At 48.7% G+C, this 23,618-nt stretch overlaps 7 protein-coding genes across 7 annotated transcripts; 2 read left to right on the top strand and 5 right to left on the bottom strand.

Moving 5' to 3' along the window:
* Nucleotides 1-3,911: 3,911 nt before the first annotated feature.
* On the top strand, nt 3,912-5,552 carry CTRU02_200842 (uncharacterized protein; the record flags this gene model as incomplete). Its single annotated transcript, XM_036718854.1, has 1 exon — nt 3,912-5,552. One exon carries the CDS (start codon nt 3,912-3,914, stop codon nt 5,550-5,552), a length of 1,641 nt encoding a protein of 546 aa, XP_036589854.1.
* A 195-nt stretch (nt 5,553-5,747) lies between these two features.
* On the bottom strand, nt 5,748-7,665 carry CTRU02_200841 (MFS multidrug transporter; the record flags this gene model as incomplete). The annotated part of the gene is made up of 3 exons (XM_036718853.1): nt 5,748-6,665; nt 6,731-6,866; nt 6,935-7,665. 3 exons carry the CDS (start codon nt 7,663-7,665, stop codon nt 5,748-5,750), a joined length of 1,785 nt encoding a protein of 594 aa, XP_036589853.1.
* Nucleotides 7,666-9,422: 1,757 nt separating this feature from the next.
* Nucleotides 9,423-10,229, bottom strand: CTRU02_200840 (sis domain-containing protein; the record flags this gene model as incomplete). Its single annotated transcript, XM_036718852.1, has 1 exon — nt 9,423-10,229. The coding sequence occupies one exon, from the start codon at nt 10,227-10,229 to the stop codon at nt 9,423-9,425; it is 807 nt and encodes a 268-aa protein (XP_036589852.1).
* A 4,672-nt stretch (nt 10,230-14,901) lies between these two features.
* CTRU02_200839 (d-arabinono-lactone oxidase) lies at nt 14,902-16,636 on the bottom strand (the record flags this gene model as incomplete). Its single annotated transcript, XM_036718851.1, has 3 exons — nt 14,902-15,601; nt 15,662-16,280; nt 16,330-16,636. The coding sequence occupies 3 exons, from the start codon at nt 16,634-16,636 to the stop codon at nt 14,902-14,904; spliced, it is 1,626 nt and encodes a 541-aa protein (XP_036589851.1).
* A 1,037-nt stretch (nt 16,637-17,673) lies between these two features.
* On the top strand, nt 17,674-18,933 carry CTRU02_200838 (l-galactose dehydrogenase; the record flags this gene model as incomplete). Its single annotated transcript, XM_036718850.1, has 1 exon — nt 17,674-18,933. The coding sequence occupies one exon, from the start codon at nt 17,674-17,676 to the stop codon at nt 18,931-18,933; it is 1,260 nt and encodes a 419-aa protein (XP_036589850.1).
* A 914-nt stretch (nt 18,934-19,847) lies between these two features.
* On the bottom strand, nt 19,848-21,397 carry CTRU02_200837 (delta -sterol reductase; the record flags this gene model as incomplete). The annotated part of the gene is made up of 3 exons (XM_036718849.1): nt 19,848-20,938; nt 20,994-21,301; nt 21,357-21,397. The coding sequence occupies 3 exons, from the start codon at nt 21,395-21,397 to the stop codon at nt 19,848-19,850; spliced, it is 1,440 nt and encodes a 479-aa protein (XP_036589849.1).
* A 494-nt stretch (nt 21,398-21,891) lies between these two features.
* On the bottom strand, nt 21,892-23,431 carry CTRU02_200836 (Aminopeptidase; the record flags this gene model as incomplete). The annotated part of the gene is made up of 2 exons (XM_036718848.1): nt 21,892-23,257; nt 23,325-23,431. 2 exons carry the CDS (start codon nt 23,429-23,431, stop codon nt 21,892-21,894), a joined length of 1,473 nt encoding a protein of 490 aa, XP_036589848.1.
* Between the last annotated feature and the right edge of the window lie 187 nt (nt 23,432-23,618).

Here is a 23,618-nt window from a genome sequence, read left to right as displayed (position 1 = left end):
TGATGGGGTGCGTAGAATTTAAAGAAGAGCCCCCAACTTTTTTTGCGCCAGACTGTAAAGCTACCCTGGAGCTTTTGGCCTCAGAATCCTGGAGGTATGCGAGCACACATGCTACCAGATCACATCATGGCATGACCCAAACCATTCCGCTTTCAGTGGTTGCTCTGGGGGCGTCCAAATCCCAGTTAACAAACTGTAAAGGCAAGCGGCTTGGCAGCTTGGAGGTTCAGTGGTGGGTCGCATTCCGAGAGGCAGCATTGCATCTCATGCCGCCTTTGGGTTGGCGCCAGGGGTCTTGGAAGGGAGTATTCAAGGGCTTGGCACGCTCAAGCCAAGGGTTCAATGAGAACCTTGTGAGAGAACAACAGAGAAAGCGGGGAAATAGATGACCACGAAGCTCGGTCTGCTGCGCTATATTGTATTGGAAATCTTTGCGACTGCAAGTGGCAGTGCGCCCGCCATATTGCGGCAGCCGCCGCAGCAGCACACCAGAACTACGCTCGTACTCCATGTGCTGCAGCTGCATGGCATGCTAAGAACAGCATCCTAGTCAGCCAAGATAGCATGGTTGGAATCCTCTGCTGCCGGTCACCTGTTTGCCGACGAATGCCGCGCAATCTCAAGGTAGACGAAGTGGTCATGCTGTTTGCTGGGTGGCTGAAGGCCAAGCAACTGCGGAAGTTGGCACATTTGAATTTTGTTCCTATTAAATCATCTTTGGCACACGTGAAACTAAAGTGCATCTTGAAGTCGCGCTAGGTTAATCAGTAGACCTCTGAGAAGGGTGTATCTAGATCAAGTAAATCGGCCGACGCAGCCGGTTACCAGCCGCATGGGTGTGAGCAATGGGTCTAGACCGCTGATCTCCAGTTACTGGGTGCGTCCGCATCTGCTGTTAAGCGACACATTTACGAGTGTTTGCTTAAATCACCGCGTGTGAGCCTGCAGGACGGGTTGGATAGGCATTTTATCACCTGCCCAAAGTAACTTTACCAGCGGAACTCCCTAGTACCAGAGCACTGGTGAAAGCCTATTATAGAGAGGCCCCTGGCATCCTCTTAAGCGCCTAGTATTCAACTCCATATAAACCCTGATCCAACACCGCTGACAGGCCCCTGCTTATCCATATTCTCGCCCACTAGGGGACTCGGCTACGCATGCCCAATTAGCTAACCGTTGTGCAATGCACTTGCTGCATGTAGGTCTTCCCTGAAGCGGCCGCAGCAATGAGTGGTGTTGGCGCAAAAATGCCCTCAAATGTATCTTTCTACTTACAACAACGGCCATTTCTCGGCCGAACCAAGTTCTGGCAACCTTTGGGCCAGGCGTTAGCGATAGTAAATGATTTTCTAGCGCTGAACCCAAGCCTACTAAGATTTTCTAGTTGCTGCTGGTGATGAGAGTACTTTGGAGTTTGAATCCGCATGTTACAACAATAGTTTAATATCAAGCGATGGAGGAAAATGTTTCTAGTTGTATCATCGACTACATGTTACTAAAAAACCCCAAACAGTTCATCTCAGCCTTATAACACATGTCACCGCACTGACTTAGGTCTGCTTTCCTCTTACATCTGAAGCAATTAACTATTTTAGTAGTAGCACGGCCAGTTAACTCCAAAACCAGATTGTGTACGTCTCCTTCCTCTCCTCGCACGCTTGATAGATAGCGTCTCGCGTATTCTCAAAGTCGTGGCCAAACTCGGGCGTAAAACCACCAACCGTACTCAGTCGCACACAGACAAGGGCGCTTCCACTTCGGCCAAGTTGCTCCAGTAGCAGAAACGAGGTGCAGTTCGACAAGACTTTGACCAGAAAACCCTTGCTCTCCATTTTGACAGCTTCCTCATCCTCACCAGTGTTAAGAGAACACTTGTGTCACTTCTCATACATCGAATCCTCTCCAGCTCGATGTCTTCTTCAATGTCAAACAAGCATACCATACAGTCCGTTGTTTTCGAGTTTTTGTTTTTTATCGAGTCTGTCGTAGAGGAATACCACGATGTTGAACATTTAGGCTTTCACTGTCAAGTTTGGTGTTTGCATTCCAGGTCCAGACTGGTTAATGCTAGCATCTATGCTTGTTTTCAGGTTAGACTGAGCTCGGCCTAACGTTGACTCTTGACATAAGAAAACAGCATCTATGTTTGAAGCCGCGAGTCTATCAAGGCTTTTCGATCGCTGTTGCTGGGGACTAATTCAAGCATCCGAATTGCTTGAAAAGATTATGATGCCTTAAAAAGTCCTCTTGTAATAGTGGATATCTCTGCGAGAGCGATAACCTCTGACCGATGTTTGGTTTCTTTTGCAGTCCCAGACAAACCTTAGAATTCATGACATTAATTCTCTGCATTCTTACTGTGACTTTGATACTTAGACAACGAGACATCAAACTCTCCTTTTAACACTTTGCTTTCCACCATACGTATACAGATTGCGCCACTGGATAGGATAGACACTACAACAGCTTTTCAGGCGTGGACTTTCTTAAAACACAGTATATCCCCACTTTTCCATACAACCACCTACTTACTCTCTACTACCGTTAGACATATCGAAAATTTGAATGAAACTCTTATCTTGAGACTAATAGACTGAATGCGGAGTAATTGAGGGTTGTCTTATGCTCTGTAGGGGCGCTGGCACGAGCGATTTGGCCGGACACCAACTTAGTCGCCCTGAGGCCCCAAACCATCATCCAATAGGATCCACATCCTCGATAGTCTAGTGGTGAGGATATCGGCTTGTCATTACACGATTCGCCGGGGACCGGGGTTCAATTCCCCGTCGAGGAGATATTTTTGGTTTTGACCTAATCATCAATTAACTTCAGATCCATTGCTTTATCGTACAATTCTGTCAAGAAGCACAACGTTGTTTTGTCCCCTTTCGATGAATACAACGATGTATCTATCTAGTTGATAGCGACAGTGGAAAAAGACTTTGCGACACTTGCAATCCGCTTACCCAGTTGAAGAACCCTTGGGTATTCCTTAGCCCGAATACCCAATCAAAACTAGGTACCATCAGGGTTATGAGATTGACGGAAACACTGCAAATCGAGTCTGCTTAATGCTGAGGTAGTACCCTAACGATGAGATTCACAAGAACAGGGGCGTGATCATCAACAGCGCAGTTAGACTGATGATTTATGCGTCTTATCTTCATTGTATTGTTCATGGTTCGGAAATGGGTTCGGAAAGAACCTGTAGTTCCGAGTGGTTTCATGTGTGCTTTTTGAACGGTTTCTTGTCTTAATTCTCAAGCCACCTAATGGCTGTATTAGAAAACTGTAGGCTAGGCTTCGCTATTCAAACTTCTAGTACTAAAGGTATTCAAAAAATGATCATACTGAATACTACGTTGTTACGTTCACCTTGGACCTATAACAAGGGTCTTCAATGACTTAGTCTGCAAAGTCACTCCAGCAAAAGGCAGGCGTAATTTCTGATGAAATCGTCTGTGCCCCTTACTTTCCCGACGTATGCTTAAATCCTGGAAGAAAAGGGGTCAGAACTGACTCGCTATTGCGTCCTATTCGCCACAATTTCGAAGCAACCCCACTTGCCTTAGATGTAAAACTGAAGAAACTCTAGCGTAAGCAATGTATGACTAAGACTGGCCTGTGGCTGCAACCCACCAAGCCGAACGCCGACGTGATCGCATGTTTTTTTCACTCTATCTAACCAAGATATTACTGCTGTTTCTGGCCACCCCACGCCGAACGAGGAGTTTATCTCATGTCATCTAAAAAAAAAATCGAAGTGTTTTATGGCCAAATTGTGTTGAGTCATTAAAACCCCGCCTTAGATTCACGCAGTCGGTTCATCCGCAATGGCTACTCAGTCGTACCGTCGTTCTAGACACGGTCAGTTTAGCACCTTAGCAGCAGTCCGATTCCCTTGTTATCGCATGCATAGTGTTTGTCTATTTGGAAAATCCGCTAATTGTTGCACAGGCTGCGTTACTTGTAGATCCGCGCGAATTAAATGCGATGAGACACAGCCACACTGCAAGCAATGCCATCGACGAGGCGTGAAATGTGGCGGTTATCAAGTCAAGTTGAAGTGGGTTGAGATCTTCGATGTTAGCCCAGATAATCAGGCCACGGGTAAAAGTGTTATCAAGCCGCGGAGTTCCTTAGCAATTTGTTCGTCGTCAAAACATTCAAAGCAGACCCAATCCAAGGAGACCGATCTCTCAACCTCAATAATACGGAATCCATCCACTGGGCCTCGTCTCCACTCTTCATCAGATACATTTGTATTCTCACACTGGGCTCAATCATTACCCGACTTAGTGTATCCAAATCCAGAAGAATACATCAGCATCCGAGAACCTTACTTAGCATTTGTATGGCAAGAGGACTCTATACTTCTTCCAGCAGCTTTAGCATCCGGGGCGTCACATCTATACGCTCTTGGGATCTTATCGCAAGCCGACGTCCTGGAACGGAAACAACGGGCTCTGAGTAAGATAATATCTTGCGTACAGCAAAAGAAGTTGCTTTCGGAATCCCCGAACACAAAAGACATACCGATGTACATCAGTGAAGAAGCCATCGCGGCGTCATTGGCCTTGATTGGCCTAGAAGTCATGCAAGGTTCAGACACGGCCCTTATTCGGCCCCTTATTCGCGGTATGAGAGCTCAGCTGGAAGAAAGGCAACGGCTCTTGAAAGAAATGGACCAAAGTTTGCTACACCATAAGCCGACTCCGATGATGTCTGTAAACATAAAGATGATGGCTTACATGGACGCATTATCTTGTGTTCCTTGTGCAAGGAAACCAGTCTTGGATCGGCAGTTTTGGCGAGAAACGGTCTTAATCCACTTCAACAAGTCTCCAAAGGGCAGCCCAGACGTCGTCTTCGGTTACACAGCAGATATACTCCCGCTGATAGGAGATTCTGCGTCCCTAGTTAACGATTTCCTCAGTGGAGCAATTGAGCCTGAGGCCTTCTCGCTGTCTCGATGTTGCCTCTTCCAGGAACTTACCCTCTGCTGTAGAGATCTACCTGCAGCAACACAACAGCCATGCTCAGAGGGAGATACTAATGAGTCGCCTGAAAGCTGCAAGATAAGAAATTCAAATGCCTGCATCGCAGCAGCGCTGGCACATGGCTTGGCAACGCAGATATTTCTGCTCCGTGCAGACGATGGCGACTCAAACAAAAAGACTAACGATTTCTTGGGTCACCCCTTGGCGTTGGTTGAACAGCTTTCGAACGCGATCTCGGCTGTGCCTCATGACACTTACGCTTCCACGATGATGATTTGGCCCATGTTTGTTCTCGGATGTGAGACGATGCCATCTAGTTCACGTCGGCACACGGTAGAGTTGATGTTTGAGAAGATGATTGAGAAGCACAGACTTCTCAACATATCAGTTGCTCTTGAGCTGTTACGGAACAAGTTATGGAAGATTGGTGACACCCAGAAAATGGGCAGCTCCGAAGAAGATGTATCACTACCCTCGTGGTCTTGTCAATATTCGTCAAGCGATTGGGTCAGGGCTTGCTGGCGGGAAAAGTTACAACTGTGCACTGCATAAAACTCGACACACGTTGTCGGGGTCATCATGTTCAGGAAAAGCAACGGGATTTTACGATAAGAATGAATACTGTATAGATATCTATCTTAATTACATGATTTGTACAAATGTGAAGGATGATGTGACTGGCACACATAAATATAGAGACATGAAGGAAAAGGGTATCTCGCCAGTGTCCGCTTAGTACAAATGATTTCACTTTCCAACCTTTTTCGCCTGCTCTTCCAATGTCCGAATGAGTTTGCTTCTTTGCCGAATATTCTTGCCCCATTTGAGAAAAATGAAAGGAATCGGCATCAGCACGACTTCGGCGACGCCGATTGTAATGCCAGCGATGCGCGGGGTGAGCGCTGCATACATGCTCTTGCCCACCAGAACCAAAATGGCGCCCAAGATCGACCGGAAGACCAAGTTTCCTGCAGACGCCGAAGTAGCGTACATGCCGAAAACGTTGGAAATGTAACCGGTGCCGTAAATAAACACAAGGCCAAAACCGTATCCGAAAGGAACTCCTGATAATATGCTCCAGTAGAAGGGGATTTCGACGGGAAGCGATGTGAGTGCGAACATGAGTTGACCCAGGGGTTCAAGAACTGCGCCGATACAGATGAGAAGCACGGCGGCTTCTGGCTCTGGCTTCCCGGTCTCGGGGTTCTTCGCTTGACGCTGAACTAGCCTCCGTAGCAGGGGCTCTGTGAAGAGGACGAGGGCGATGCCGACGAAAACCCCAAGGAATGCAAGACCTGACAGGGAGGTTTTCCAACCTCGTTCATCTTGAAAGATGATGGGAAATGCGACATATGCCAACTGGACAATGGCATAAATGACTGAAATGTAGACGTTCCAAAATAGTAGTACAGGTTCGGTAAAAGACAGAATAAAAGGTCGAGAGACAGCAGTGCGGATTCTGCGAAATAGCGGAACGGTATCGTCAAAATCAGACCAGTATCGGAAGTCTTGTTCTTCTTTTCGCTTTTCTGCCGCCATCTTTCTCAGGAGCGTGGGACGGTATGTTTCAGGGACTGTCATGATGAAAAGAGCTCCAACGGCTGTTGAGATCAAAGACATCCAGTTCAATGATCTCCAACCCCATGCTTCAACAAGAAAGCCTCCCTATCAAGGCACGTTAGCACATGCTGCGAACGGGAACGGCTTCCAAAGGTTTATGTGGTACTCACGACTAGAGGTCCAAGCACTGGTCCGTTGAGGGGCCCAAAAGAGTAGACGGATATCGCCAAGGGGAGGTATTTTGGGTCGGTGATATCGATGATGGATCCTGCCACGTTTGAGAGCATGACACTTCCTGCAACAGCCCTATCGCAGCATTAGCATGCAAAACCACGGGAGTAATCGCTCTATGAACATGGACACAGGCAACTTACCCTAAGAAGCGCGCGACAATAACCATTGTAAAGTTCGTCGCGAGCGCAGCAATTGGAATAAGAGCCAAGAAGACGGTGAGACCACCGATGTACATTGGTCTTCGACCGAAAGTCTCGCTTAGCGGCGCCATGATAAGAGCGCCCAGCGCCAGGCCAACTAGGTAAAGCGAGATGCCGAGTAATGGTAGCGATGAGTTGGTGATTCCGAGCTCTTTGACCATGTCGTTAATACCGCTTGAGTAAGCAGTGGAATAGATGCCTGTGGCGAGAGTGGTGAAGGCAAACATGCCGATCACGAGCACTCGGTAGCGGATAGACCAGCACTTCGGGTCGCTTGGGTCTCCAGGATAAAAGTCAACGCGGAAGGCCTTCAGTGCCGTGGGACCGTCGTCATCTTCATTATCCTCGTGTTTCTCAAAGTCTTTGACGTCGAAGTCGAAATCCGGTACGTAGAATGACCACCGAGGCGGCAAGCTCGTCTTCTCGTTGAAGACTCCATCAATGTATTCGTTAGCAACGGGGAAGTAGGACAGTCGGCTTAGGCGTGGTAAGCGTGAATAACGGTTACCAAGGGGTGCCCGTTGGCTTCCCTTCATCCACGAACTCCGGGCATTGAGAAAAGAATGCCGCGCTGGAGGCGGTCTGGGTGGCAGAGGTGCAAATCTAGTCTGCTTAGCTTGATTTGGAGGGTAGAACTGTAGCCTGTCTGGGTCAGGCACCTGCAACGACATGATTGTTGGCTCCTTGGGTGAGAGGAGGGATGTTCAGTCACAATGGGCCTCGTTGAATGATAACTAGAGATGCCAGGTCAGGAGCCTGCCAATGACCCCCGCCAGACCCTATCAGAAGAAGACAGGAGGTGTACCAACGGGGGGCGTGTCAGCTCTTCTCCTTTGCAACGCATGTTTTGGATGATGGATGATGGCGGCTAATACTTGCCTCCCCTCCCCCACAAGGGAGTATGCCAGACATTATCGATGTAGTCGTGAAGCTCAGCGTGGCTAATGATTTCCTCCTGATCTAGGAACCCCGGCATCCAAGATCGACGGGGGTCTCCTTTCTGACGATCGGTGGCACCGCAGCGGTGTCCCAAGCACGATTAATCTCTCTGTGAGGTCCTGAATCAAATACGTACTCTGCTCCACAAAACGTCGTCCGTTAGCCATGTCATCCCTTGGGCTACGCGTCAACCCCACGTGCCGAGAGCACTTGGTGTGATGACACACTGTTTTAAGGACTGTAATCGGATATGCCGTGGGTCCTGTTGATCGAATCAATGCGACACCGAGGAGCTTCAAAGAAGGTACAGGGAATCCCTGTCCATCAGTAATCCCTTCCTTGCCAATTTTCCTGGCTATGCACGGACGATCATCTACCAGGGTGAGCATTGACTGCAACGTTGCGAGTTACTCGCAATGAGAAAGAAAACAAAGGACATTGTATCCTGGATGCCGTGTTTGGGACTCTGTTGGAAAGAGATTGCAGTGAGTTCTAGAAGCGAGGGCCCTTTATCGGTCCTAGAGATAAGTCAAAACGGACTTATGAACAGAGTCGAGGGCATGTCGGAATTATGACCATGTCTCTCGGGGAAAAAAGGAAAATCAAACACCTACTTCATACACAGGTTTGTGGTCTACTCCACAAGAGGGACTATTTTGTTTTGAATATCCGATTTCGGGTGCTTTGAAATGGTGTCAGAATACTCGACTATGCTTTATCGAAACACACCAGCAGTAGAGCAAGGCATTTCCAAAAAAGCAAACGCAGAAATGAATTGTGTTTAAGATATTGAATCAAACGGCTGCATTTCATGGCAATGTGGTGTTCCAAAAAAACATGGAACGAATTATCTAGGTTTGCCAAGCACGGGTTCTTGCATCTAAGGGCCGCTGCACTATGTGTGTTGCCGGCTAAAGTTTCGCGGTTGGGCGCTTGAGCCGCGATAAGGGACAACTCTAATAAAAATACAACACATCGAGGCTCGTGCCTTGCGCATTGGAGGTTAGCGCACTTCAGCTTATTATAGTGTTTAGAGAGCATCAACCGATTGTTGAGCATGATGCGATAGTGGTCAGTTTGCAAATTAGTTTAGGAGTTGAAAGTCTATAATCGTGGCAAAGCTGACTGTAGCAACACAAAGAACGTGGAATATGAACTTTGACTGGACAACAAGACGCGCAGGAGTCAAACCTGTTGACAAGGCCTCGCAAACAACTTCAGGAGCAAAGACAGTAGGAAGCAAATAAAAGTTGGCAAGATGAATCAAAATCTAATTGATGTGATATATGGTATCCAAAAGTAAAGAACAATCCATATAATCAAGTAAAGCCTCATGCATAACAACAAGAGGTAAATATACATGTGAAAGAAAATAGACTACATGAGAGCCTTGTGGACTGCGCCCACCAGAACAAGAAAATTTGTAAATCCGAAAACGCCCCGCCTGTCAAAGAAAACGATGTAAAACCCAATCACAAAGACCAATCGCTCATTTTGTCTTAAAGGCCTGGCCAATAGCGCCGCCAGGGTGATTTTTCGCAAAAACAGAAGAAACTGAAGAGTACATCTCCTTGGAAGCAACATATGCCAAAGCATCACCAACGGCAATGGCCATGGTGGTGGAGGTTGTGGGGGCAGAAACGCCAAAAGTGTCCTTCTCAGACTCGGGGATCGGCGCGGGGAGGAGGATAAGGTCAGGTCGAGCCTTTGCAATCTCGCATGTGTCCATGCGAGTTGGCGAAGTGAGAAGGATGAGAGGGCAGTTCTTGTTGAGATGCGGGAGCAGAAGCATGAGTTCCGGAGTCTTTCCAGAGAAGGTAATCATGATGAGGGTGTCGTAATCACCAATGATGCCAAGGTCTCCGTGAAGGGCCTCGGTGGGATGAAGAAAGACAGCTGGAAGTCCTAAGCTGCTAAAGGTGGCAGTGAGCTTCTTGGCGATCCAGCCAGATTTGCCCACACCGATGAAGACCACTTTGCCACGGTGGTCCCGATGGCGTGTGAGGACTTCGATAGATCGGAAGAAGCCATCGCGGCAGACACGCTCAGAGGAGTAGAGCTGTGTCAAGGCCTGCAAGGCATTCGCTTCAGTGCGAAGGACGTGGATTGCACCTTCGAGACGGTCTTCGTACGAAGCACGACTAGTGCGGTCTTCAACGGTCACATCTCTAAGAGGAGATCTAGGCATGGGTGACTTTGGGCCACGGATCTCGTATGATTTGGCGAGGTTGATGCTCAATTCTACTGGGCCACGGCTGCGCATGCCCATAGAAGATCCAGAACGAGGAGGAACCATCTTGACTTGTGGGTGGATTCTAAACGGTGAAGGAGAAATTTGTTTGTTTTGGAAAAATGTAAAGCAGGCGAAAAGAGACCTGCTCTGTGGAGATCAACCCTGTTGATGTGGGAAAGAAAAGGAAATGGAAAAAAATGCTGGTAAGTGGATTGCTGATGATCTTGAAAGCGATAATGCCCTTGGTCAAAGTGAGAGCACCTGTCTTTAATAATGATCAAAAAAAAGGAGCTCACTCTGGGAGTACTACCATATCGATATCTTCAGTTTCGGCTGGAAGGGTTGGTCGTTAGGCGTGTGGCGGATCTGCATATCCACGCACAGGGAAGTACCTAGTCTGGGTTCTCAAGGGTGATCTGCCGCCAAGTTCACATTCTCGGTAGTCACCTTCAGATGATAGCAACGGTCGTATTCTAGGTGAACCATGCTCACCGTCGGTATGCAAACGCGGTCCTCTAATTTACTCAGGACATGCACGGTTGGGGGGGTGTACGGGACGCTGACGAAGTTACGTCTCGAAATAGTCCACAATACGCGACGGGGCAGGGCCTGCAGCCACATGTCAAATGGCAACCTGACGCGAGGGCTTGTGCTTCCAGTAGACAGGCCCATTCCGCAGTATGCCAGCATGATCGTAGCTACTTGTGCTTCCGCGGCGATGGTGTTTTAGTCTCCACCACGGGTAATTAGCTCGATTCGTCAAAAGACGGGAAGTGGAAGCAAATGCTGAATATGAAATATGGGTATAGCCCCTCCTCATCCAGCCTCAACCTCGTCCCTGCATGTGCGATTAAGGGGAACGACAGGCGGTTTGCAGGCTTCGCCCTCCTCTTGCGCTGGGCTCATCTCCGTCCAGGAGGAACTGCTTCTGGTCTTGGCCAAGTGTATTATCTACTCCTGACTTGAACCGAACTTTAATCTTTTAACTATGTGTGCTAATATCATGTTTCCATGAATTGCTTTTTGGGGTTTCCAGACGCCCGTAGAGCTTTTTTTGTTCAAAACGCTTAGGAGCGCCAAGATAGCCGCCCGTTGGACGTATATACAAACGCTTGGCCGTCGGTGCTCATGTAGTGCATACCAGGAGGGGAAAATGATGATTGACATTATTTTGTGACAATTCCCCGACGTGTTTGCACAGACTTTTTCCATCTGATCCTTTCAGATGACGATATCTTCGGCAGTCACCTTTTTCAGCCTTCTGGAAGGAAATATTCAGGCTGTCTGAGACTGTTCCTGTCTCAACTGCCAGGGCTAACGAACGTTGCAACGAATCTCAGCCGCACTAACGACAGACGACATAAGATGGGTTGCCTGTGGTATCCACACAAGACTGGCCAGGCGATGAATGCTTGAAACGACATTTTGGAGCAGATTTTGACGCGCGCGCGCTAGTTGTGGGTGCCGTGTTCCCCGGTGGGCGTATAGGAGTGAAAAAAGGAGCCGCAATATAAAATGGGGCATTTACAATGTGTCTGGAACTGGACAACGGACTGTGTAATCTGGTGGGGTGTCAAGCTGGGAAGAGCAAGACTGGGCGTAACCCAAGGAGGAATATTCGCTCTTTGAGCAGCTTTAACCGATAGATAGCGCCCAGGAAGCTACAACTGCATGCTGGCTTAACTAAACACAATAGCTGGCATACCCATGTACATCAGCTAACAGAGGAGAGGGAGGAAGAAAAAGGAACAAGAGTCGGTTTCAAGCCCCGGCTGAATAGGCCCATCCCGGCCGGCACTGAATTCAGGGGTGTTGCATACATCGACAGGGAGTATGTGGCTGGACCCAACTCTCTGGTCGGGAGGGGCCGTCCGTGCAGCTTTTGGTGCAAGGGTAGGGTGCCGGATCCAAGATGCGCCCCCAAAAGATCAATCTGAACCTCTGCCAAGCACCTCTGCCGAGAAATGGTACACGCATGCGAGCGCTCTCAGCGAAAGTGCAAGCCTCAATTCAAAGCCACATGATCGACTGTGAGAAACTTTCTCTCAGCTTGGCGCCTTGGCCGTTACATCGGCCTATCTGTTTACCCTGTTTCTAGCCGGTCAATATATTTATTTGAAGCCGTTGATCTCTTGGTGTTGCACTACATGTCTTTACAGTCTTATCTTGGAGTGTAAATCTGCATTAAACTAAGAAACTCATAGGGTATCGTCCAATAACTGATTTTTCTCTGCTTACTCGAACCGATTTACAAGATAATCCGAGCCAGTACGACAACATCCTTGCTCATTTCATTCGAGTCAGAGCACTGGCGCGACCATGGAAAAATAATAGATTGGCAGTAGAGATGCCAAAATTGGCAGCTAAACGCCTCATCAACTGCCGTCGCAACTTGTTACATTCTTCGGACATGCCAGAAAGACAAGGTGATACTGATACTGACGTGGTGTTGTGGTTCGGACGGAATCTGCAGCACTCTCGCTCTCAGTTACCTTGTTCTTCAGTATAGTAGTACTCACTGGCGACTGAAACATCACAGTTCAAGTCGGCTTGAGTCCGTCTGTTTTTTTGTTTTTTTTGTTACTGTTAGAGTCCACCCTGGCGACAAGACTTCAAACGGACGCAGAAAACCGGAGAGGTAAATTGGAGAAGTTATCTGGGTTCCTGATGTATGGCACACGGCATGTGCGTCAGCTATTGGTTGGAGAAATGCGTATTCTTGTTGATGATGGGTCCGCTTCTCCACTGGTGAAGCTGTTACACTCCACCAAATGTCACCTAGTCGCACCATCACATCAGTCCGTTTTCTTTTTCGTGATGTCCTCCACAACGGGCTTCAACTGTCTTTCAGACGTCAAATTGATTATGTGGCCTACGTCTTGCATTTTGATTCCGGGGTGACACGTCAGTCCCACATTCTCGCCTCCGTAGTTATCGAACCTGGGGCACGAGCTAGCAGCGGCCTAGTACAACGGGGCTCCCGAATCTTAATGAGAACCCATATCAAAAAGAACGAAAATGATTTGTAATGGCTATACTTCTCTTAAATATTGTCGATGTGGTATTGAGGTATATGCCGTAGCTTTTGTATGACTCTGTTTCGATCAAGTCAAATTTACGTGCTTGGACGATTAAGGGCGTTGAGTATAATTGGCATGATAGGGATGCGGCACTTCAACCTTCAATCACATGGGAATGGAGGCTTTAGCGAATATTCTGACAGCGTATCTTTTTTTTTTTTTTTTTCATGCACCGCTTTGATCAGCTAATCCATCCTATCTGCCGGGATGTGGGGGTGAGACCGATAGGGACATGAACAGTTCGCCTTGACATGACGAGGAAAAGGTGGCTCCCAAACACCCAACCACTTGTTTCATTCCAAAGATCCACACTATCAGTAACAGCTTTCGCTCAAACTGAACCCACAGAAGAAGAGAAAAAAAGAAAAAAAAAAAAGAGAGAGAGAGAGAGAGAAAAGCAGGAAATGCAGAGAAGGATTGGTCGATAGGTTCGATATGACAGCTTTGGGGGCGCTATCTGTACGTGTAACGACGACGTGCGAGTCAAATTCCTGCAGCTTCCCAACCCCCTTTCAATCGGTTGCTCGCTATTGTCTGGGAAGGTAATATTGCCTCAGCCTCTTATGGCTTATGTCAGCCCCACCAGCGGTACAAATGGTTATTAATTCGAAAGACTCGGCAATTATGAGCCGGATCTTCATGCAAGTTCAAGCCTCCAATGTTAGAGTTTATTGTTGTTTACCTGAATTGTTATCATCTCAACATATCAGATTTCGTCATTGCATATAGGAGCAAAAATAGCCAGTGCCTTACAAAGTAAGAGTATTTGATAGCACGGAATAAGGTACCAAAACATTAGCCCATTACCGCTTTTGGATCAATTTTGATGATTCATCATCAATAGACGCACCAACTCACGCCATTTCTGTATCACAACATCTCTTACAGTGGCACCTCACGTCAAGCAGATCGTGGCTTAGTTATGTATAATAAGCATGGTGATACTGGGCTGGCAAGGGTAGTAGAGTGCCGTATTACCATGAAATAGCATGACTTGAGGCATACAACGCCTCTTCTTAACTCATTGATGCACAAAACGATACAAATTGTTTTTTTCTTCTTCTTTCTTCTGCTCTACCTTTTTATTGAAACTCAATATGCAAAGGCCAGGTCACATAAAGGGGGTTTCGAAAACCAGTGCAAATTAAGGGACGACGATCTGGCGATCAGACTAGGGTTGAACCTACTTCCTGAACGCGATGGACTCGGATGCAACGTAAAACTACTTGCCCTCCCGGTACGGCGATTCCCTTGTCAATCCCTGCAAGTGTTCATAAAAAAAATAACAGCTGCGGTTACGAACGTAGGCTTCTAGAACGAGGAGTGAGCCAGCTACCAATATAATTGACAACACGCCAAGCGATAATCATTGCATGCATTGGTGCTTTCTGTTCTACTTGAAATATTATCGCCAAGGATGCGGGGGTTGGCTTCTACCATAATTCCTTCTACTGTTCAAAAGAAATGTCAAACTTTGCGAATGCGGCACGGAAAGAGTGGTGGTATGTTGTCATTTCAGTCGATTTACCAAGTATACAGAGATAAATTTGATTACACATTTAAATGCACCGTTGTTCTATATAAACTGCGCTCTAGTTTTGCAAAAAAAAAAAAAAAAAAAAAAAAAACCAATTCTAACTTGCTGTAAGTTGATCTTAGGCTTTCTCTGCTTGTGGGCGGAGTCCATAGACTGTAGTACCTCGGCCAGCATCGTGTCTCGTCCTCTCAACCTCTTCAAACTCCAGAGAAGGCGAGTTGGGATCCAGGACGTGCTGGCGATGCCAGGGCCCAACAAACAAACCATCAGGGTCCGCTTCGTCACGAACCCGTCGCCACTGCTTCAAGTCATCCCCATACCATTGCTCCAGTTCAGTGTTCTTCACTGTAAAGTTCTTTGCCCAGTGAGGCTTGCCGCCCAAGTCCCGCATAAGCCATTCAAAGCCCTCGAACCAGCGCTTCAGACCGGGAGGGTCCAGGTCGTAGGGGCGGTACATGGTGGCGTTCAGGTTGAGTGTAGGGCCATCCTTGATGGTGCTGTCAAGCCATGGGCGATTACGCTGCTCGGCGCTAGTGTGGACAGTGGCGTCGCACACCCGCACTTCGACGGGAGAGTGGATGTAGAGGCCTTCCGCAGAGAACGGGATGCCATGGTCGACGTAGTAGGGGTCTCCTGGTTGGAGTTTGTTGATCCAGGACCCAAGACGCATGAGGGCTTCTGGGCCTCTGTGGAGCGGGATGGCCCACTCATTCACATACTGGCTGTACAAGCAATTCATCCACAGAGCTTTGTCCATGGGCTGGACGGCATCTGTCGTGTGGCCATCATTAAAGCCATACTGCATGCCAAAGACAAACCTGGAACAGTCAGCGCCTGCGTTAACTCGCTTAATTTGTGGTGGTGGGTTTCAAACTTACCATTCAACCCATGGCAATATCCGTGGAATGTAACGGGACAGGTAGAGAAGATTGTGGTAAATGTGGTAACCGAGAGATCCATCGTAGTAGCCCACTGGCGGATCCCGGTTCTTCTCCTTGCCAGATGCGAGGTCCTCCTTGGTCACGATATCGGCCTTCCAAATGACTGCTCTCCTGGTATATGGAAGCCACCATACTCGTACAAAGTCAGACTGGGTCCATAGTTTATTATTCTGGTTCCAAGAGTCCAGCATCTTGGAGTCGGCCTGAATGGTTTGCGCCCACTTCAAGCTGAAAGCAGGGACGGCACGGAAGCTGACTTCGGTGATGATTCCCAGGGCGCCCAGGGAAAGAAGAGCACCGCGGAAGAGATCTGGATTCTCATCCGGGGAACAGGTTACCGTTTCACCGCTTGCAAGGGTAATTTTTAAGGAGGAAATGGCTTCTGACAGCAAGCCGTATTTCAGGGTGCTGCCGCGGGTACCGGTGCTAATCACACCAGCAATGCTCTGTTCGTTCACACTGCCAAGAACAGGGAATGATAGACCGTGTTTGTTCAACTCCTCGGTCAACTGCCATAGCCGGATGCCGGCTTGCATGACCACGAGTCCCGTACTCTCTGTTCAGATTAGCATTGCAAAGATTAATGTAAAGGGGTAAATGCTTACTATCCACGGACAAGACTTTTCTAAAGTCATCGAGGTTGACCAGCCAATTACTCGTGCATGTCAGGTCTGATGGGGAATGGCCGCATCCGACAGTGGTAATGCGCCGCCGGCACCTTCGAGCTAGCTTGATCGCTTTCTCAACTTCTTGCTGCGACTGGGGTTGGATGTACAGCTCCGGCAACGAGGAAAAGGTACGCGCCCATGTGGTGTGGAAGTGAGCTGGGCGAGCCCTGAAGGGAATGCCATCGGCGGCTGCATTCTCGATGATGCTGCGGATGTGCGGCTCCAGAGAAACGGCGGCAGCCATTTTGTTGGGTTACAAAAAGTGTGACGATGTCAAGTAGAGAAACTTTTCCTTATTCTGAATCAAAACAAAAGATATTCAACTTCAAAGATGTAAGGCGGTTTGTAGGGTTCCTTGCTGGGGGAGGGGAACCTGAAAAAAAAAAAAAAAAAAGTATGAGCGGCAGTTTGAAGCCACGTTCGAAATATTGAGGCTAACGACGGATTATATTACAATCCTAGTTAGCGCCCGCTATGGAGAATCAACGATTTTTGGTTCGATTTGCAGGGATCGGGTTTTGTGGTGGATAACGAGACAAGCAACTTGTTGCGTGGAGGGGCCCCGTCTCAAATGAACATGGATATATCATGTATTCTCAGCCGCTACTCATTGCTAGTTAGTAGTACCCGCTGGCGAGGGCCGATAACCTGGTCGACCGTTTGAGGGCCGCACAGAGCAGGGAGCGACCTATTTTATTTGTGTGCTTCCCTCTCTTTTCTTTATTCCCTTGTCGGCTCCTATTCTAGGCCCTTGTCAACCGTGATTATCAACCGTGGCAAGTAGACGCGAGCTGACACGTGCAATCAGTCGATATATGTCAGACTCTTGGCCCGGCAGAGCCACGCATGAGCTCCACTCACCATACAGCAGCGGGAGCAGAAGTTTGAGTCCGGTGGAAACACTACGCGGCTTGGCCTGAGCATCCCGGTTGGCTGCAGTTTTGAGTTCAAATGGACTGCCGGCGGCCGGTAGGCCCAATATGCCCACATATTGGTTATGGTTAATAACCGATTGTGCCTAGTCAAGGAGCTTGGAGGGTCCGGCCATGCTACTAACTTCACACTTGCTCACCGACTTATTGAGACCCTCTCATATCAAATTGCAGACATTTTAACATTTGGTTCCGGTTTGGATTGAGGCCCAACGTTGTTGGTGAAAGACCTTACTTCTAATCTGACCATTATTCCCTTTTCGATTCAAGTTGTTGTTCTAGCCCGTCATCAGCTCTTCATCAAGTTGTTGTTCTAGCCCGTCATCAGCTCTTCATTCACATCCACATTATGCAAGCCACTACAAGCCAGGAGCCGGCCTCTTCGCCCAAGATCTCTTCTATTATCCCGCCACTCTTATTGGGTACGGCAACTTTCAACACCCAACATGTCAAAGATCCCCTTCAGATGCCTTACAGACAAATTGTCTCAAGGGCACTCGAACTGGGAGTAAATGGCTTTGATACATCACCATACTACGGACCTTCTGAAGTTCTGCTGGGTGACGCGCTGGCCGCTTACACCGCAACGACGAACATTCCAAGGGAATCCTACGTCTTGGTCACAAAAGCTGGTCGCATCGCCGGCAATGAGTTCGACTACTCACCCGCATACGTGCGATACTCTATCCTTCGTTCTCTCAAACGTCTAAACACCAATTACCTAGACCTCGTTTACATGCATGATGTCGAATTCGTTTCCCCTTCCGAGGTTCTTGCCGCCGTTCAAACGTTGAGAGCACTCCGTGACGAAGGAAAGATCCGCTATGTTGGCATCAGCGGTTTCCCGGTCCATGTCCTTTGCAGTCTCGCGGAGATGATCCTAGCAGAGACAGGAGAGCCGCTTGATGCAGTTTTGAGCTACGGCCACTTCACTATTCAAAACCCCACACTCGGTATGCCTGAGGTTATCGCTGGTGCCGACCACACGGATGATCAGAGCCCTCTCAGGAGATTCCGTAATGCCGGTGTGCAAGTCGTCCTCAACGCCAGTATGTTGGGCATGGGCTTGCTTACACAGGTTGGCATCCCCACGGACTCGGAACAGTCTGAAGACAAGGCTGGAGTTATTGCAAAGTGGCACCCTTCACCTTGCGAACTTCGCACGGCTTGCAGGAAGCTTTCCGTCATGGCAGGCAAAGCTGGCCAGCGGTTAGAGACAATCGCCATTCAATGGTCGCTTGAGGAGTACGCCCGTGTCGCTGCCTTGGCCGGTCTTGGGGTGCAACTGCCGGGCCAGGGAGGTTTGAAAGTGGGCAGCAGTGTCATGGGTGTAACCAGCGTTCCTGAGCTGGAGCAAACAGTTTTGGCCTGGAACAAGGTTCTCGGTGGCCTGACTGCTGGTGGTGAGGCCGATTCAGTAAAAGATTATGAAAAGCTCAAGACACTGGTTGAACAAGATATGTGGCCTGCACTGGGCGAATGGAAGGGGTATAGCTGGGCGAGTCCCGATGAGGGATTCCAGAATGAGAGAAGTGCTGAATTGATGGGTGTGATACCTGAGGAGGATGAACTCATGAAGATAGTAACCAGAATTTCTAGCAATTTGTAGGCCGTCTGTTATTTGTACACTAGCATGCCATTGAAATATCAAAAGTTGAACCTGCACTGCTATCTTTCCTTCCAGCTCACTAGGAACACCAAATTTGAGGTTTTTTTCAGTTGGTAATCAGAAAAAACGTACCTACACAGGACAGGGAATGTTATTCATTAGGCCACCACCTTCGTCTATTTTGCGCAGCAGTTTCTATGTACATGAATGTACCCCAACATCCTGACTTCGCATCACAATCATCACTTAGCCTTGTACTAAGTCGAGTTCGCGTCCTTGCAGTGGCCACATTTGGGTTTGCAAAGGTTATTCCTCTAACTATAGCTGTAACTTCTACATCTGGTAGACGGAAATCTTGGAGCATCTTTGAGATGAGTTTTGATCATACTGAGAGGCTAAACTGATGCTACCTCTAAAAACCACATTATCTAAAAGGACATATATTGATAGTACATAGCTACGCATGGCAGCATGCAAAGAAACAATCCGTCTGAAACTCCCTTTTCTGTAGACACCGACCTTTGTAGCTGCATCTCAAACCATAGAGGGAATGATAATGCTTTGCAGAAACTGATATTTGGAATTACCACAGGATTGGAGCATCCTGAATGAAACTACGATAGTCGTTTTTTTGAGTTAAAGTCGAATCAGCTACAGACGACACACTCCCTCTGCCCAATGCATTTCACGTCTTGTGCGCTAAATGTAACATCGTTTGATTGACATATCATCAACCTAGACTAATGTGTTTCTAAATGATTACAAATATTACTTGAGCGTCTAGCAAAGAAAGCTAAACATTTGGCGGTGTCCATTTGAAGCCAAAGAGCCTCCCACCGACCTTTTGTGTGTTCATCACCTTTCCTGTCCATGTCCGATAGCAAAGCGACGTCGGCCCCCTTGGCATAAACAGTTCAGTAAACGCCCGGCAGAATCCTCCACTTCACAGTCTTCTTATACTTCTCCCAGTCCTCGCCATATTTCTGGGAGCAAGCGACATCATCTCGGCCCTCCCGATGGATAAGCAGGATAGCGAAGTACAGGACGTAGAAGTAAGTGAAAATCATGCCCCAGCCACGAGCAGCGCCTTGAACCACCTCGCGTCCATCGAGCATCGTGATAGCGCCGGAAACAGCACTGCCTGCAGGGAGAATGAGGTAGCCAGCAACAGCAGTAGGCACGCTGAAAGGCGTGGCCTGGAGCCAGTCACCAAAGTAGTTGATGTGACGCGACATGCCCCACCATCCTCCGGTAAGCAGCCTTGTTCCGCGCTTGGTCTGGATGAATGGCATATCCTTGACGCTGGGGTGATCCGGCTCGGTGCGGAAGCGTTTCTTCTGACTGTTGGAAGAACGGAAGATGTACAGACCAGTGGCAAAGATTGCGGCTACGGAAGCAACGCCAGCCCAGCCTAGTTCAACGGGATAAACGGAAAGGTAGCGTGTCTGGGTAGAGTAAAGGAAAGGAACCCAGGCAATATCACCGAAGGAAAGCATGAAACCCATGCCGTCGGTGATGATGTCCATCATGGTGAGCACACCAGTTTCATAGTATTGACCTTCGAGGACATAGTATGCCTGGAACGCAGTTGTAACAACAATGCTGTCAGACAAGTATCCGTAGTTGCGGTATTGCTTGGCACAGAAGGCTAGGTCGAGAATGATCCAACCAGTCAGACCAGGACGAAACTCGAACCAAGTCTTGATGTCAATCTCGCCAAAGAAGGGCAGCGTGACGCGGGGGTTCAGCTCGCGACCGATGTAAAAGTCATAGATGAGATTACCAGTATTACCGCCGACGGCAAGCTCGCGGTTCTCGCTGTTGCCAGGCTTCACGCTGAAACTGCAGACATAGCAGTAAACAGACAGCAAGTAGCCAATGATGATGTTGGATGTCAAGAGCTGGAGATAGTTGTCAGAGATGTACGTCCAGACAACAAAGTCGGCGCCCTTCAGATAGGTTCCAACGGCCAGAGCGGCGAGTTGCAACACCGTGGCGCTAAAGGCTGGGGGTAAGACGTTAGAATCATGTTGTCTGATATCAGGGTCTGGACGTCTTACCGTTAAAGCGGTACTTGAGTGGCTTGCCAGACTGAGCCAGCTTGGTGCCGAGGACCTCTTGAGCGGGAAGGATACGGTGAAGGACCAAGCTTAGGAAGTAGTAGGCCAACGTCCAGCCGAAAACCTCCCAGCTACAGAAGCCCCAAATGCCGTTCTCAGGCCATGGAATTTCGCTCTTCAACTTTTGCAGGTCCAGCGTCTTGGGGCTGAGAGTAGAAGGAGCTGGGCAGCCCGTCTTGTCATTGCAGAAGAAAAAGAATGACCACAAAAGCACGGGAAGGCCAAACACAATGGCAAAGGCACCCGGACTGAATGAGGCAAATCAGCGACAAGAACATCGATGGGCGGTGAGATGAGACTTACGGGCCACCGAACTCGTAGCTGTGCTGCTTTTTAACAGCCATGATGACTGCGAAGCTTCGTGTGGCTACAGCAAAGCGAGTGCTTTACACCCGAGACTAATAAGTGTCAAAACGACTGCAAACCAGTCCGTGACGTAGTAGTCGGTATAGAAAGAACGTGATGAAGCCACAAAGCGTGTCCGGGTTAACCCCTTATTCCGTTGAGGGAGAGGGAAGCAGATTTTGAGCGGTAGGCCCGTGCACGAAGGCCAATTTCCCGTTGCTAGGGCACGATTTACAACGGAGCTCACTCCCGTCTCCGGCCCCACATTTCAGTCGTATTCGGATTCTCGCTGCATGTTCGAGACAATCAAGCATGATGAATTAAAACATAATCTAGTGTTGAAAATCATTTAGGCGCTAAGAAGCTTGTTTGATGTTTTCAACTATTACATAGTTAACATTATCTTCATATCTCGTAAGCTGCTTGGCAACTATCATCAACTACTTTACACGCCCATAACCTATCAGCTTGGAACGAATTCAAATATCCCCCCTTAATATACCTTCTTCTCGTCGTGATGAGAGCACATCTTGCCGTGGCTGGAGTGCTCAGCCATCAGCTTCCAACGGCGCAACTGCTGGAGGACACCGGCACGGCCACGGAGGGCTGGTGAGGTATCAGCTCGGGGCGGGACGCCCTCGAGCGAGTGAGCAAGTGTAGCAAGAGCCCGGCCAGCAGCCTTTGTGTTTACCGTAATGGCGTCCCAGTTGATGTTGTCGAGGGTATCGCAAGCCAAGTGGTAGCAGGGGTCATTTTCTCCCTCGCCGGTGAAAATCGACGCGGTCGGGATTCCAAGAGCGACAAAACCAGCATAGTCAGAACGGTCGTCAAACTCAGACCAGGAAACAGTCTTGCCCTTGGATTCAAGATAATCCGCAAGGAGCTGAGGGCCAATTCCACTGTTGCTGTAGCTGGAAAGCTCATAGATAGGGTTGGGGGAACCAATCATGTCGTAGTTGAAGTAGTACTTGATCTTATCCGCCTCCTCGGAGCTGAGATTCTCGGTGTAGTAGTAGGAGCCCACAAGGCCGACCTCCTCGGCACCCCACCAAGCAAAACGAATCTTGTGAGGGAAGCCACTGTACTTCTTAACGGATCCCATCAGCTGGAGCAGACCAGCAGTGCCACTTCCGTCATCGTTGATACCAGGGCCCTCAAGGACACTGTCAAGGTGAGCACCAAGCATGATAACCTTGTTCGGGTCACCCTCCTTGGTCTCGGAGATGACGTTCCAAGTCTCACGCTCCTCAAAGATGGCATCGACAATAAGAGTAACGACGACTTCTTCACCAGAAGCGAGAGCTGCAGACCAGGCTTCACCAGTCTCTAGGGTAATAATGCCCAGAGGGACCAGGAGGCCAATGTTCTGGGCTTCGAGAGTAGGCTTGACGATGGCGTCACCGGGAACTTGGTTGTACAAGATGACACCAAGAGCACCGACAGCCTTGGCATTCTTGATCTTCTCGGACACAGCACAAACGCCACGCTTGATAAGAGCAAGCTTTCCAGTGGCGTCAATGCCCTCGAACGAGCTGGGAAGGCATCCGGACCCATTCACCTCGTCTACAGGGGTATCGATAAGAGGAGCCGTAATGCCGCCCGGCAGAGGAGTGGCGGTATTGTATTCAGCGCTGCTGACGATGACCTTCTTGCCGTCGGGACCCGTCACGGAAATCGCCAGGGTCTGTTGGTAAGTGTGGTTGAAGGGCTGCACCCAAGTGTCCATCTGCTTGGCGAAACGAGTTTGAGCGCGTTCCAGGACGAAGTCAACTGAAGCTTTGTAGCCCGGGGTGCCGAAGGCACGAGTGCCGCCATTGTCACAACCGATCTTGTTCAGGTTCCAGAGGATACGCTCGAGCCTGAACGACAGTTCGTTAGCCAATCGAGAACTTTTCAACGGGGAGTACTACAGGGAGATGAACTTACTCCTCCGTCTTCACATCAGCCTCGACCTTGTCAGCAGTAAGAGGGTCATTTGCTAAACAAGTAGACGCCAACGCCAGAGCGAGGGCCGAGAAATAAGTGGTCTTCATTGTAAGTGAGTTGATCAACTCGGCAAGACCATGAAAAGAAGAACCAGGAAGGAAGCAAAGCAGGTTGAGCTTCCAATAGTGTATTGCATGCCTGGCCAGCAATGTCTCTCGCCCTTTTATAATAATCCATGGTCCAACCCATTTTCTTTGCTCAATGTCTTTATCTAATCTACGATAGCTAACTCCC

Source organism: Colletotrichum truncatum, assembly GCF_014235925.2.
Source record: "Colletotrichum truncatum strain CMES1059 chromosome Unknown Contig_0001, whole genome shotgun sequence".
Taxonomy (NCBI): domain Eukaryota; kingdom Fungi; phylum Ascomycota; class Sordariomycetes; order Glomerellales; family Glomerellaceae; genus Colletotrichum; species Colletotrichum truncatum.
This window is presented reverse-complemented; position numbering and strand designations above follow the sequence as displayed.